This window comes from Adelges cooleyi, unplaced genomic scaffold, assembly GCF_023614345.1.
Source record: "Adelges cooleyi isolate 19-005CV unplaced genomic scaffold, UGA_ACOO_1.1 ACOO_flye_CR_arks_rails_tigmint_CR_PRNA_580, whole genome shotgun sequence".
Taxonomy (NCBI): domain Eukaryota; kingdom Metazoa; phylum Arthropoda; class Insecta; order Hemiptera; family Adelgidae; genus Adelges; species Adelges cooleyi.
This window is the reverse complement of record NW_026096275.1, coordinates 207,263-224,348: the sequence shown is the minus strand read 5'-3', so window position 1 is coordinate 224,348 and position 17,086 is coordinate 207,263. Positions and strand designations below refer to the sequence as shown.

Genomic DNA, 17,086 nt, shown 5'->3' with positions numbered 1-17,086 from the left:
CATACAAGGAAACCCTTCTTGATAATACTATTATTGTTTTTTATTTTATTTTGAGCCTATGTAAGTATATTATTTTTATTTGATTAAACTTATCTAAGGTAGTTCAAATGTCTGCTTTCAGTTTAGTTATTTCTTACAATGAGCTAACCCATATATTGTGTGTTTAACATACATTCCGGATATTTGATCATAAAGTTTTAGCTATAACTGACACAGGTATTTGGCTATCAAAGTTAAATTTTATATCAAATTTATTAATATACAATAATTCTCTCTTTGAAAAGTTGTAATTCTATTAATTTGTATTTAATGAATTCAATAAATCAAGTAAATTATTTTTTTGAACTGGCCTAAGATAATTCTTATAGTTAATTTTATTTATTGAATTTTGATTTTGTTAGATTTGTTTAATTACCAACGATTGTAAAAAGAAAAAAAATTTAAATCAGTATTATAGAAGTTGAACAATTTCAAATGTATAGATATTGTTTTTGTTTAATATTTTTGATTGAATATTTTCAAAATAGTAACATTTGTAATTTTAGCTTCGATGCAAAGCAAGAAGGTATTGGTTTTACTCTGATGTGGGCTTTTTTTTTCGCTGTATACACTGTAACTTTTTTAATACTAGACCAATTCCTTCGAATAGCAATTCTATAAATCACAAATTTTGTCTAGTTTGTACTTTGGGGGGGTAAAAGTTGAAAAAGTTTAAGTCTTCACAGACGAAAGTTGAAAAAACAAAAAAAAACCGTACGAGTTTTTAAGTTAGAACTTTTACTGGCTATAGTATCGAGAAAAAGAGTCGGATCGAGTTGAAATGTATAAGAAATATTTATTTGGTATGCCCGCGCACGTCAGTTTTGTCAAATTCAAAATATACCCATTTCCCGCCCCCCTAGGGGGGGTACACGTTTTTTTGTTTTTCGGGGTTTTTAGCCGTAATTTTAAAACTTTTGGGTTGAAAATTTGCCAGTAGTTGGAACTCATATGTATCCATAACATATTAAGCGGGTGAAAAATTCGGCACTACTGTTTTTTTTTAATTGCCGGAAAACCGTGTTTTCGCACATTGCGTATATTTTAACAAAAACACCTAAAATTTTTAAAAAAAATTGATCAAATTATTAAAACAATTTTATTTATATCTATGCAGAATGATACTATTAGGTTTTGTGCTCAAGTACCACTTTTGACTTAAAGTTTACACAAATTCAACTTTTTTTTTTTTTTTTTTAACTAAAAATCCAGTGTACCAGATGTGAGAAACGAACAGACACTAAAAACTATCTGTTGGTAACGTCTATCCGTGTTAGATTAGTTTAGGGCCCAATGATCGGTATCATAATATTTTGTTTATTACATGATATCACAGGCGACTAAATCGTGTAACTGATGATAGTAGACACTCGATTTATTGGGAAAAAAACCTGTCCGTGTACTTATTAAGACACTTAATGATTCTGATACGACATAACCACCGTCGTTATCTCGTTATTTTATAGCCTGCGTTATATAACCTTACCGAAGGTTAACTATGAGTATTTAATGTATGTATGAGTATGTACTATGAGTATTTATGTATTTTTGGATTCAGATTAAGTGTTGGTTTTTATGCAGTATACCGACTCAAAATGTTTTTTTTATTACACAATTTTTTTAAAGGAAAACATATGTTTTGTATATTGTTATACTGTTATTCATTTAAAGAGATTCACGCTTGATTGTTTAAATTGTCTAATATTAGATAATCTGCTTCGTGCTAATTTTATTTTTTTAGTTTATCAACTTGTAGCTCTAATTTACAGGCGCTCAGCCTGTAACCGAAAAAAATGTAAACCTGCGTCTACTCGACGTGCTGGAAAAAGATATATGGACCTCTCTGCTAACGGATTTCAAAGTGTTGGAAAGCGGAAATGAATTCGACATTTATCTGATGCAATCACTTGAAGTGATCAGAGACATCTATACGTGTTTCATCAAGACGTCCGAAACGTGTTTTCGGACATACGTCAAGGCGCTAGCGAACATCTGCAAACACGTGATAATAGTTTTAGACACGATGCTGTTGCGGATCATTTATAATTTCCTGGAGACGTTGATAGGGCTAGATAAAGCCCATTGGGAGACACAAGTCGATAAGTTTTTCAAGACCTACAAAGATTGGTGTGTTTTTTTGCACTTGCCCAAAACTGATTATTTCTACCAGATACTAAACAAAGATGCCAAAAATAGCCACTATAATAAGTGTTTCAAGTCAAGCTTAGGCTTAGGCTTAGAAATAAACCTTTTACAGTTACAAGTGATCGGGAAATTGACGAAAAACGATAATTTATCATTAATCAAATCGGAAAATAAGAATCACGATTTATTGCCGAAAATTAATTTCGATGGAATATGGCTAATCAAGTTCGCGCGACAAAACAACATTTCAATTGACCCAATATTCTATAACTCGCTGGAGGTACTGGATTATCCCACTAATAAGTCCATTCTGTGCTCCCAAGTGTTGATCGGGATTATCAAAATCATATTTACTGATATCCACATGAAAGCTGTCCAATCATTGGCCGACCTCAGTTCATCGACACGTTTGAAAGAATTTAAAGTGACAGATTAATTAATTTCCATATGCTTTTGATTGTATTGAATTGTAGTGTTTAAATATCGAAATTGTTTATTAAAAACATTCTATGAAATCTTATGCACAGAATAATACGTTTGCACTTATAATAACTTGTAGTATTACAATCGTTTAAAATAAAACTATAGCATACACACTGTTAATTTTATTTCTATGACTATTCACAAACAAGTCAATGCAGTGGTGACGGAGCAAAGTGCGGTCGAGGCATAGTGCAGACGGGCAGGTCACATGTTTACAAGAATCATTATAACTGAAATGGATCACTATCAGATAAACACTTTAACTCAATTGTGCTTATAATTTTACTGTGCTGGTTTATAATTTGCTTGGTTTGAACATACATTCTACAGATCCACATCAACCCATTTTTTCGACGGTGACCTCCTCGTCCCCATTATGCTCTGTCTTGTAAATGTTTATGAACCTGTGTATTCATAAAGTTAGTCTATAAGTCAGAAATTATTCTGCAAAGGTACTTCAATGAGCCAAACATTTGAAAAATGCACCACTTTTTCTTAGAAATAGAGGGAAAACCCCCAAAAACGTAAACTAACCAAAATCATACATTGATATTGTATCCTAATGTAAAAAGAAGTTATTCGATATAATTATTTTAACATAAGGGTTCTACGGCCATGCAAGTAAGTGGATCAAACATTTGTATTGTAGGTGCCTACACAAACAACAAAACAATACACGTTATAAAAAAACACTGGTTTTCAATAATAACAAGTTCTTAAGAAATCGTAAACAATTTTTTTAACAGCTGTGGCGTATGTAAACTATGGCTAAGTGGAATATGTGTGCAAATGGCTATGTATCATAAAAAAAATTAAACGAACAAAAAACCACTGAATATTTTTCTTCAAAACGATATACCTTCAAAACTAAGCTATTAGCTAATGTGAAAAAAAAAGCATTTCTTAGCCGAGTCGGCAATCACGAATGAGCATTCTCATGTCTCGTCAAGCTAGTATCTAAGGTGGCTAGTATATTAAAACATATTTAGTTTCTGGCTAATATTTTAGTGTTTTCATAATAATAAATAATAATACTTTCTTACTTTGCTGGTTAATATTTTTTACTGAAGTTCTTTCCGGATGATTAAAATTGAGAACTGATATTAAATTCGTAATCACCGACCCAAAAAACATATAATTTGACCACTTTTGATGTCTTTTACACAAAAATCCAGAAAAATGTTTTAGCTTCGATGCAAAGCGAGAAGGTATTGGTTTTACTCTGATGTGGGCTTTTTTTTTCGCTGTATACACTGTAACTTTTTTAATACTAGACCAATTCCTTCGAATAGCAACTCTATAAATCACAAGATTTGTCTAGTTTGTACTTTGGGGGGGTAAAAGTTGAAAAAGTTTAAGTCTTCACAGACGAAAGTTGAAAAAACCAAAAAAAAACCGTACGAGTTTTTAAGTTAGAACTTTTACTGGCTATAGTATCGAGAAAAAGAGTCGGATCGAGTTGAAATGTATAAGAAATATTTATTAGGTATGCCCGCGCACGTCAGTTTTGTCAAATTCAAAATATACCCATTTCCCGCCCCCCTAGGGGGGGTACAATTTTTTTTGTTTTTCGGGGTTTTTAGCGGTAATTTTGAAACTTTTGGGTTGAAAATTTGACAGTAGTTGGAACTTATATGTACCCATAACATATTAAGCGGGTGAAAAATTCGGCACTACAGTATTTTTTTAATTGCCAGAAAACCGTGTTTTTTAATTTATTGTTGTATTAATAATTAGTTTATGAAAATTTTATTAGTTAAATACTTATATTATCAGACAAAAGATTATTATTGTTCTTTAAATGTTATACTGTACTATATATTTGTCGTTGAAATTTATCAACACAATTGTTTGACTATGTGTTATCAATGTTCAAATTTTGTAAAGTACACAGTAAAAATTAATAAAAATTGTTTTTTAACTCTTTAAAGTAGGAAAATTGTCGCATACGCATTACAGAAAATATTCTTTTAACCATTATTTGCATCATTAAAGGTAAACAAATTTTATTCTTAATAACTATGCATTATAAGTTAGTATAATTGATTTTATAATTATTTGTATTTATACATAAATATAGTATACGTGTATGTATGTGTATAAAATCAGACAAACTTGTCGCGTACAAATTCCATAAAATTAAAATCCTTAAAAATGTGTTTTATTACAGAATAATTGTTAAATTTAGATACTACAATTTAGCTAAGGCTATTTTTGATTTAATATTGCCACTTTTACATAATCTTAGTAAAACGTACCCGTTATAATAGTTTAATAATGTCAATACTTTAATTTGTATAGTAAACAAGGAAATATCAAATAATGGTTTTCTTTTTATCCAACTAAAATCTATTAAGCTTTTAATTTTCTAGATATTAAATAGTGAAGAAAATAATAAAAATAAGAAAATACTGATTATACATAAAATCAAAACAAGCAGGTTCAACTGTAAAAGAATTAACTTTTCAATTTGAAATTTTTGAAACAGACATATTTTATTATGAAGGCTTTAGAATCACTATTATTATAACATTATACACCTTATAAGTTATAATAATAATTAGTAAGTACTAATAAAAAGATTAGAAACATATAAACTATTTAATTTAATAGTTATTAATAAAATAAAAAAGACAAGTTCTGATAATTTAATGTTTGCGTGACACAAACCCTAACTTTATTTCTGAAGTTTGAGTATCACTGTGTGATTTTGTGTAATTGAGTCACAAACTATTGATCCATATTTTTATTAACGGGATCTTAATAAGAAATAACTTGACTTAAAAAAAAAATGAAATATCAATGATGTTGAAAAATTTACCGTTATAGAAAAATCAAATCTTTTTTGCCAACAGGATGGGGAAAACAGAAAAAAAAGTAAAAGTACTTTGAATCACAGTTTGGAACTACCGGCTTAAATTAAGTCGATAATTAATACAATTTCAAACTTAACTGTGATTTTGTTGTAGGTTCCTAAAACACTGTTTACAAACATCTAGTCTTTAGACAACTTAATCATTTAAACACAGTCCACTTTATTGCATTATTTTTTATTAATAAAGTTGTTTATATAATAAAAAAAAGTTAGTTATAAATGTAAAATAAGCAACATTTTAAATATTTACTGTGGAATTAAAATAGTAAGCAAATTAAATCCAAAATTCCTTATTTAGTGTAAATTGTTTAAAACAATTATTTGAGCACAGAACATATTTTGAATAAATTGAACATAACTAAACAAACAATAGTAACGCTTCGCGACGCTTGTCCATTCAATGTATGCACTTATGAGATTGTAAGCCAAATTTTAAAGCTATTGTTTACTACCTATAAAAACTAAAAATTACAATTTTCAAATAGCATAATAATGATCTGTTGTACTGTGCTGTTACTTGTTGAATGTAGAACATAGATAGTAGAAAAATATGACAACTAATGATAATAATATTTTGTACTATCATCATAGCAGCAGTTATCAACCTACTTATACCGCGGTTTTTGATTGTTGTGGTTAAATAGCCATTCATTAGCCGCTGTTAATATAGGTCTGTCAACCTACCTGTCATGACGGTGTGTTAGAAAAGTCGGTAATCTATAAATATGAATCACTGGTCAAACAAAATATCACAAAACATTGTATTGTGTTTGGTTATCTGTGTACTCATCTATCGGACAATGCAATCATAAATAAGTATTTTATTGGCTCCCGGTCTTTGGAAAACCAAAGAAATATAACAATATTTAAGAGAAAATGTAATATCTTTACAAAGTCATAGCTAACGACTAGATGGATAAAAATTAATAATTCAAACGATAACATATTTAAAAATGTTTTGCCTACAAATATATGGAATTAAAAACATATGTTGCCATTTGAAAACGTGAACTTAGACCCTTTTTATCGTATAAGGGATGAAAATAAAAATTTTCATAGCATTGAAAAATGTAGTAAAACTTATACCTAAAAAAATAGGAAAAAATGTTTTTTCAAAATATTCATATTTTCCGAGAAAATGAGTGTCTTACGTTAGTTGGATCACCCTGTATAGTTAGAATAAAATTTGTTAAATAATGTACATTATATTCATTTGAATATTTTTTTAACACATAAGTTTCCAAATTTAGTAATTGTAAATGTTTTTAAAAGGGAGAACCAAATATTAGAATTATTTAAAAAAAAAATGTCTTATCCTTAATGAATTATCAGTATATATCAAAAAATTATATTTGACATATCTAAACTAAATTATTTGTTTACCACCCTTCAACACCAAACAAATTTTTAATAACTCAGTCCAACTAGAAATGTATTGATCCCCTATATATGTGTATTTTTAGTGGGATCAAATTTTTAATAACTCAGTCCAACTAGAAATGCATTGAGCCTCTATAATATGTGTACTTTTAGTAGGCACACATTTTTAATAATTCAGTCCAACTAGAAATGTGTTATGCCCTTATATTAACCATAGTTTTAGTTGGACCAACTATATATTTTTTAGAGAGTAAATTATTCACCCTAATTTATAGGTTAAAATATATATATAACATTTTGGACTTTTTGTGTTCGAAAAACATGGAATATTTAATATTTTTAATAATATTTTCATGCATAGCTAACCAAAATTGTTTACTGCTAACGAAATAATCCATCCGGCTCAAGTGTTTTTTAGAAACATGATATTATGTGCTGTTATTTTCCAAAAAATATTGCCTCTTGCGTCATACTTTAAAAAATCTGTTTCTATATAGTTTAAATAACATTTGTTAAATAATGTATATTATATACATTTGAATATTTTTTTGACACATGAGTTGGCAAATTTAGTAATTGTAAATGATTTTAAAAAGGAAAACAAAAATTTTGAATTTTTTTAGAAAAAAAAGTCTTTTCCTTAATGTATTATGTGTATTCAACATAAAACATATATTTGATATATCTATACCATTGATTAGTGTACTACCCTCTTACGCAGGAAAAATATATAGTTCGTCCAATTTTAACTATATTAATGTAGAGACAAGATTAATTTTTAGATGGCCCAATTAGATGTTTTGTTAGAACATCTTGTTTATTAGTTATTTCAACTAGAAATGTATTGAGCCCCTATAATATGCGTACTTTTAGTGGGATCAAATTTTTAATAAGTCAGTCCAGCTAAAAATGTATTGTGCCCTCAAATTAACCATAGTTTTAGTTGGACCAACTTTGTATTTTGTAAAGAGTAACTTATTCACCTTAATTTATAGGTCAAATAATATATTTACACATTTTCACTTATTTTGTTTGAAAAATATCAGGAGGAATATTCAAAATATTCCACAATAGTTTAATGCAACGGTAACCAAAATTGCTTATAGCTAATGAAATTGTTATTTCGGCCTTCCTTTTTTTTAAAAACTAGATATGAGCTGTTGTTTTCCAAATAATATTGCCATTTGCGTCATACTTTAAAAAATCTTTATTTATATAGTTTGAATAAAATTTGTTAAATAATGTACATTATATTCATTTGAATATTTTTTTAACACATAAGTTTCCAAATTTATTAATTGTAAATGTTTTTAAAAGGGAGAACCAAATATTAGAATTATTAAAAAAAAAAATGTCTTATCCTTAATGAATCATCTGTATATATCAAAAAATACATATTTCATTTATCTAAACCATTGATTGGTATACCACCCCTCAACACAGAAAAAATATATAACTAGTGTAACTTACATTTTGATTAGTATAGTGGCAATTAGTATAGTTTATTTAGTTCTTTTAAATAGAAATATATTGAACAACTATAATAAGTGTACATTAATTAAGACCATTTTTGTTAAGAACTCTGTCCAACTAGAAATGTATTGTAAAAAATAATTTAATATAAAAAAAGGGTCTTATCCTTTATGAAACATCGGTATACAACAAAAAATATATACTTGACATATCTTACCAACCTTCAACACAGTATAAATATATAGTTTAAACCACATTTGTTAAATAATGTATACTATATTCATATGAATGTTTTTCGAAACATAAGTTAAAAATTAAAATGCAAAACTTAAAAGCCAGTACATTTGGGTCGGGGCTTAAATTTAAAGTTATTTTTTCCGAAATGTCCAGTACAGTAGAGACCGTACCACCGTACACAGGTTAGCATTGAAATGAATTTTGTCACTTGTGTGGATAACGGACCTCGTTTTAACGCGTTCCTTCTGTTCTGGTTTATACTGTGCTTGGTTTAGCGACTGTACTTGTTTAAACTTAGTACCCACTGAGTTGCATCAAAGGGATTACTTAGAAACCAATTCTATTGAGAAGGTGCCTCTAGTGATCAATAATTGACGGGTATAATTTTTGTTAAATTTTGACTCGCCCAGAGATGTTAGTCTAACATACCATTTTTAAAGAGATAGAATTTTTTTTTGCCATGTTTTAAAAATTAAGGCAATTTGCTGTTGGTTGATTTGTGTTGTAGGCTTGTTTGTGTTTTGGTTTGGGTAGAATTAGTATACGTGGAACACGTAGAGACTTGCCATGGTTTGCCGCTAAAAATCCCGGGTGGTCACCCATCTGGGACCAAGCAGCAACGGACACAGCTTAACCTCAGGTTCTTCGCGGCAGCTTAGGTGTCCACTGCTCAAAAAAATGATGATTTTGTTTTTATTTCTTTTTTTACAAGTTACAGATAAAAAATAAACCTATACTCAGTCTAATTTTCAGCTCTAAGTCTAAAACGAAAAAAATGTCAATCCATTAATATTGGCTATTCGGGAATAGTGGCATGCCCAATAAATGTTTTAAAAAAATTGCGCTTAGATCCGACCGTTTTTCGCTAAATTCTAGTGAGGTAAAATTCAAAGTCTAAAAACCGGCAAATTGTTTTCGATTTTTGTTGGTTTTTGAGGGTGAAGAAGTTGATTTTTCTACTTTTATTCCAACAAAGTACCAATTGCAAACCATTTCGGATACATAGAGATGATACTCAAGTAAATCGGCCCAAAGGAAAAAAATACGTGACCCTTCTTTTTAGATATTAGGTTTATTTTTCAGTTTTTCTTAAACAAAAGGTTAACAGCAGATTTTTAAGAAAATTGTTTGTTTGTGTTATTGTTCCATTCTAGATTATTCTAGATATGTTCTTTAGATAGGGCACTATCGATAAACGTTGAAAATATATGCATATATTTTGCACATGAGTAAACAGTTTTAAAATGTATATGAATGCCATACAACGCAAATAAAACCGTTCTTAAATGTCTGTTGCTTAAAGCAAATTGCATGGTTCAACAGTTAAAACTTGGTACTGTTTTCATTCCATAAGTATATGTTCTTGTAGTAAGTACTGCGGATATTCGGGAAAACCTTATTTGAATCACAGTCATCAAGTAATAATAAAATATTCCCATAACATTAAAAATCGTCATAGGAACTGTTATCGAGTATTTCAAAAAAACAGTTTTTACTTCCAAAAAAAAAAATTAAATATTCTGAATCCTAGTTTCTTGTTTAAATATTTAAAATGTTTTCAAAAACCGTGATACAGATTTTTTGCGTGGCATTTTATTTTTTGCAATGTCAAGGTGCTGGCCCTACTAAACAACAACTTGTAAGCATAACGAGTACTTATTATTTATGACTAATAAAAAATGCCGAGATTGTTGCTTGACAATGTATAAAATGTGTATCTAATCTAATATAAGTATCTATCGCTTAAAGCAAATTGTATGATTCAATAGTTACAAACTTGGTAATGTGTTCATTCTTCAAGTATATTTTCTTATAGTAAGTACTGCTGTTATTAGGGAAAATCCTATTTGAATCACAATCATCAAGCAATAATATAATATTCTCATTACATTATAAAATCGTCATAGATGACGTTTTCACAACGGCTTTTTACTGCTAAAACTAATAATTTAACATTCCGTATCCAAGTTTATCGGTTGAACACTTAAAATGTATTCGAAAAACATGATTCTGTTTTTTTGCGTTGCATGGTATGTTTTGCAATGTCAGGGTAATCTCTCCAATAGCAGCGATCATGTAAGTAAAACGGGCAGTAATATTTTAACTTTTATTTTCAAATTAATAACCAATTATTGATAACAATAATACAAAAAAAACTTTAACTACTATAATATTTATGTTATAATGCTGAAAAAATTTGCAAGCCATATAATATGTCTGGTAGTTCGGCATTTTTATAGCGTTAAAGAAGGATCAGTTTAACTTGTAATTGTAATATCCAATTAAATGAGTATATTTTATTCTTATAACAATAGGAAAAAATAACAAAAATAGTCAGTGAACATCACAAGCCGAGTGGCCTGCACTACGAAGATTTATTAATTGTTTTTGACGAAGTAAAACAAGCAACGGGCGCACGTGGAAACTTCCCCAGCCGTGATGAATTAGAAGTAGATGGTAATAAATAATAGAATAATATTTAACAATGTGTGTTGAGTAATATAAACAAATCTATTGAAAAGACATTTTAGTAATCAAGTCTGTCATTTGTAAAACTGTAAATTGTAGTCATAAATTATGAACTAATTGAATAATTTTAAAAAAATTACACCATTTTTTTATGGTGTTAATTTTAGTAAAATATGAGATGCATGATAGGATTTAAAAAAAAAGCCCGGTTAGCGGGGTGGTGACAGGGGGACAGGGAGGTCACAGGCTTGCAGGAATTTATTACAACTGAAAATGACAAAATCACTTTCGAACAAATGCGTTAATGCGAATCAGTAGTTAGTATTTTAAAACCAGTGCGGTCCAAACCAAGCACAGTATAAACCGGTATTTTAAAAAATGAGGTTGCGTGAGGTGCGTTGTTACCAATTAGCATCAAATCGTTTATTTGAAAGTGATTTTACCCTAAAGGACTAGTACAAACTTTAAAACTCGTATGGTTTTTTTTATTTTCAAAGTTTTTACTGTGATGAAGTAAACATTTTCAATTTGTAACACCCTACCCCCCCCCCCCCCCCCCACAAGTTCCAACTAGATAAATTTTGTGTTTTATAGGGTTTCTATAATAATAAAAAATAAAAAAACTAACATGTATAACTCTCAATGCCTTTGCTGTTAAATTGGTCAAATGTTATTTTTCAAAAAGATACTTAACATTTTGTTATTTCAGATTATATGGAGCGTTACTATACGAAAGACGAAGTTTTAAGTATCGTCCGAGATACTGTAGGTGGCGATAGTATGACGGTAAATAAAAAACTTAAATTACTATATTACAGTTTAAAGGTTGGTTAGGTGGTTTTTTGCGGGGAAATTTGAAGTATTCAAACTTTCAATTATTCTATGTAAAATTGGTTTAATTTATTCTTAAAATTATAATAAGTACTTAAAATGTATGATTAATACATTTCTAAGATTATTGCTGGTATAATCAAACTGTAAATTATTGTTTAGAAAATTAATCCTATATTTTTAACGTTTACATTATTTTTCTAAAAATGTTTTAATTGTAAATTTTAATACACATTTTAATGTCTAATCTTTTTCCGATAACAATAGATAACGATAAATAAGTTTTTTGAAAAAAAAAATTATTCAAATAATATAAACTTTGAAGAATTATGTCGTGTCTTTCGACATTTAGATGAGCGATCTAGTCATGTTGTCAAAACGGATCTGTTAAGTAATAAACAATAGAAAAATATTGAATAAATATTTTGAGAAAAATTTTCAAAATCTATTGAAAAGACATTTTAATAATAAAATCTATCATTAATGACACAACTATAAATTATATATTTTTTTATTAAAATGAAACGTAATATGTAATTTGACATTATTATTCTTCAATTATGAACATTTGAAATAATGATCTTTTACAAGTGGGAAACATAATTTTTCTCAATATATTTTCTGTTAAATTGACCTGATTAATTTGATTAAAAAATGTATAATACTTTGTACTTTCAGAACGCACGTTTCCTGTTTTGGAGGAAGCTGATATCATTGGCCACATTGTTAAGAATTTAATTTTTTGATTGTATTATTAACTGTTATTAAATTAATGCATGTATAGACTTTGTAGTATGTCACATACAAAAATGTTGTCTTGGTTGATTAATAAAGTCATTTTTCTCTTACATTTCATTATTATATCGTTGGTATTTATTGTAGATTTTTGATTATATTAGTAATTGTTATTAAATGAATGCATACATGGAATATGTCACTTATAAATGTAATTTTAATTGATTAGTAAATCATTTTGCTCTTATATTTCGTTGGTATTTATTTTATTACTTCAAGTATTAATACCCGATCCCAGCAGATTTTATCATGGATATGTTTAAATTTAAGTTTTTTTAAGGAAAATTTTCTACAACCATTTTGAAGCTGTATGTTTTATGAAATTTACAAACACTGTTGGTGAACTAATTTCCAATTAAGACCTTTATCAGTGTATTTGAAGAAAACTAAAAACTAATTACAAAAAATACGAATCAATATAATTCAGTACTTTCTTAGCTTCACTTTGAATCTAAGATAGGAATTACTTGTATTTTAAATTCACTTTATATTATAATCTTTTATGTTTTAACATAATAAGAGTTGTCAATTTTTACAAAAAAATTTGTATAGTTTTATTGTAGTTTTTAGCTTCGATACAAAGCGAGAAGGTATTGGTTTTACTCTGATGTGTGTGTTTTTTTTATCTGTATACACTGTAACTTTTTTAATACTGGACCAATTCCTTCGAGTAGCAACTTTATAAATCGCAAATTTCATCTAGTTGGTACTTTGGGGGGGTAAAAGTTGAAAAAGTTTACTTCTTCACAGACGAAAGTTGAAAAAAACCAGTACAGTGGGGTCGGTGCATAGTGGGGACGGAGCATAGTTGGGTCGAGGCATAGTGGTGACGGGGAGGTCACAGGTTTACAGGAATTTTTAAATCTGAAAGTGATAAAATCACTTTCGAAAAAACGCTTCGATGCAAATCGGTAGTTAGTATTTTCAAGCCAGTACAGTCCAAACCAAGCACAGTATAAACCAGCAAAGTTAGAAAGTTTTAAATGAAGGTTCTGTATTTACAAATGAGCATCAAAGCGTTTATTTGAAAGTGATTTTAACCGAGAGGACTAGTACAGTAGAGTATTGGCATAATGTAATCAAAGCAATGAGGAAACGGAGAGGTCACAGGTCTACAAGAATTATTATAAGTAAAAGTGATAAAATTGAATAAAATCGCTTTCAAATAAACGCTTTGATGCTCATTTGTAAATACAGAACCTTCATTTAAAACTTTCTAACTTTGCTGGTTTATACTGTGCTTGGTTTGGACTGTACTGGCTTGAAAATACTAACTACCGATTTGCATCGAAGCGTTTTTTCGAAAGTGATTTTATCACTTTCAGATTTAAAAATTCCTGTAAACCTGTGACCTCCCCGTCACCACTATGCCTCGACCCAACTATGCTCCGTCCCCACTATGCACCGACCCCACTGTACTGGTTTTTTTTTTTTTTGCAAAAACTTAGTGGACCAAATAACACAAATACAATGTCTTGTTATATTTTGTTGGAATGGTCGACGATTCATGTTTCAATCGTTTGTACTCCATAGTTTAAATTATAATCGCTTATTCTCAATAAAATTAATATTTATGTATTATATACTTCCATTATAGCAATCTCACACAAACTATTTATACTTCACAGATTATATTATTTCAAAGCTATATTATACTTCTATTTTACTAGATTGACAATGTACAAAATAAAATGCAACTAAAAAAACCTTTTCATAGATCCTTAAAATGTAAAGGGTGGGTTAGTGAAACGGGTTTTACCATTTAAATACATTAGAAAATCGCCGTTTTACTGCCTCATCCTGTATATTAATTTCTTGTTATTTTCTAAAGAAAAATCGATTTTCTTACATTTAAATTAAAATAAATCGTATACTGGTACTGTGATGGAGAAAACAATAAATTTTACCTACATTTATTACTTATTAGTTAAATATTACTAACGTGTATAGCCACTAGCAGTCGGCTGTTGCCTGTTATTTAACAATAACCTTTAATGGAGATTTTAAAAATTGTGTTTTTTTAATGATAGCATAGGAGCAGTATCATGATGTTAAATGTTTACAAGATTTGATCTAGTCATAAAATAAAGTATTATCATTTATGACTTAATTATTATTAAAATTTATCTTAATAGTAATAGTACATAGTAATAAAAAAATGAAATATTTTTTACAAAATTAGAGCTACAAGTTGATAAACTAAAAAAATAAAATTAGCACGAAGCAGATTATCTAATATTAGACAATTTAAACAATCAAGCGTGAATCTCTTTAAATGAATAACAGTATAACAATATACAAAACATTAGTTTTCCTTTAAAAAAATTGTGTAATAAAAAAAATATTTTGAGTCGGTATACTGCATAACAAACCAACACTTAATCTGAATCCAAAAAAAAACACTCCTCTTCATTATTTGCAGGTAGTTGGACATTAAATACTCATAGTTAACCTTCGGTAAGGTTATATAACGCAGGCTATAAAATAACGAGATAACGACAGTGGTTTTGTCGTATCAGAATCATTAAGTGTCTTAATAAGTACACGACCAGGTTTTTTTCACAATAAATCGAGTGTCTACTATAATCAGTTACACGATTTAGTCGCCTGTGATATCATGTAATAAACACAATATTATGATACCGATCATTGGGCCCTAAACTAATCTAACACGGATAGACGTTACCAACTGATAGTTTTTAGTGTCTGTTCGTTTCTCACATCTGGTACACTGGGTTTTTAGTTAAAAAAAAAAAAAAAAAAAAAGTTGAATTTGTGTAAACTTTAAGTCAAGAGTGGTACTTGAGCACAAAACCTAATAGTATCATTCTGCATAAATATAAATAAAATTGTTTTAATGATTTGATCAATTTTTTTTAAAGATTTTAAGTGTTTTTGTTAAAATATACATAATCTGCGAAAACACAGTTTCCCGGCAATTAAAAAAAAACTGTAGTGCCGAATTTTTTTCCCGTTTAATATGTTATGGGTACATATGAGTTCCGACTACTGGCAAATTTTCAACCCAAAAGTTTTAAAATTACGGCTAAAAACCCCGAAAAACAAAAAAACTTGTACCCCCCCTAGGGGGGCGGGAAATGGGTATATTTTGAATTTGACAAAACTGACGTGCGCGGGCTTACCAAATAAATATTTTTTAAACATTTCAACTCGATCCGACTCTTTTTCTTAATACTATAGCCAGTAAAAGTTCTAACTTAAAAACTCGTACGGTTTTTTTTTTGTTTTTTCAACTTTCGTCTGTGAAGACTTAAATTTTTTCAACTTTTACCCCCCCAAAGTACAAACTAGACAAAATTTGTGATTTATAGAGTTGCTATTCGAAGGAATTGGTCAAGTATTAAAAAAGTTACAGTGTATACAGCGAAAAAAAAAGCCCACATCAGAGTAAAACCAATACCTTCTCGCTTTGCATCGAAGCTAAAACATTTTTCTGGATTTTTGTGTAAAAGACATCAAAAGTGGTCAAATTATATGTTTTTTGGGTCGGTGATTACGAATTTAATATCAGTTCTCAATTTTAATCATCCGGAAAGAACTTAAGTAAAAAAAAAAAAAAAAAGTTGAATTTGTGTAAACTTTAAGTCAAGAGTGGTACTTGAGCACAAAACCTAATAGTATCATTCTGCATAGATATAAATAAAATTGTTTTAATGATTTGATCAATTTTTTTTAAAGATTTTAGGTGTTTTTGTTAAAATATACGCAATGTGCGAAAACACGGTTTTCCGGCAATTAAAAAAAAACTGTAGTGCCGAATTTTTCACCCGCTTAATATGTTATGGATACATATGAGTTCCAACTACTGGCAAATTTTCAACCCAAAAGTTTTAAAATTACGGCTAAAAACCCCGAAAAACAAAAAAACTTGTACCCCCACTAGGGGGGCGGGAAATGGGTATATTTTGAATTTGACAAAACTGACGTGCGCGGGCATAACAAATAAATATTTCTTATACATTTCAACTCGATCCGACTCTTTTTCTCGATACTATAGCCAGTAAAAGTTCTAACTTAAAAACTCGTACGGTTTTTTTTTTGTTTTTTCAACTTTCGTCTGTGAAGACTTAAACTTTTTCAACTTTTACCCCCCCAAAGTACAAACTAGACAAAATTTGTGATTTATAGAGTTGCTATTCAAAGGAATTGGTCTAGTATTAAAAAAGTTACAGTGTATACAGCGAAAAAAAAAGCCCACATCAGAGTAAAACCAATACCTTCTCGCTTTGCATCGAAGCTAAAACATTTTTCTGGATTTTTGTGTAAAAGACATCAAAAGTGGTCAAATTATATGTTTTTTGGGTCGGTGATTACGAATTTAATATCAGTTCTCAATTT

The 17,086-nt window shown here is 29.0% G+C and overlaps 1 protein-coding gene across 1 annotated transcript; it reads left to right on the top strand.

The window, feature by feature from the left end:
* Window positions 1-10,096: 10,096 nt before the first annotated feature.
* LOC126843973 (uncharacterized) lies at window positions 10,097-12,760 on the top strand. Its single transcript, XM_050581786.1, has 5 exons — window positions 10,097-10,271; window positions 10,948-11,089; window positions 11,811-11,887; window positions 12,200-12,323; window positions 12,611-12,760. The coding sequence occupies exons 1-5, from the start codon at window positions 10,185-10,187 to the stop codon at window positions 12,676-12,678; spliced, it is 498 nt and encodes a 165-aa protein (XP_050437743.1). The 5' UTR covers window positions 10,097-10,184; the 3' UTR covers window positions 12,679-12,760.
* Window positions 12,761-17,086: the final 4,326 nt, after the last annotated feature.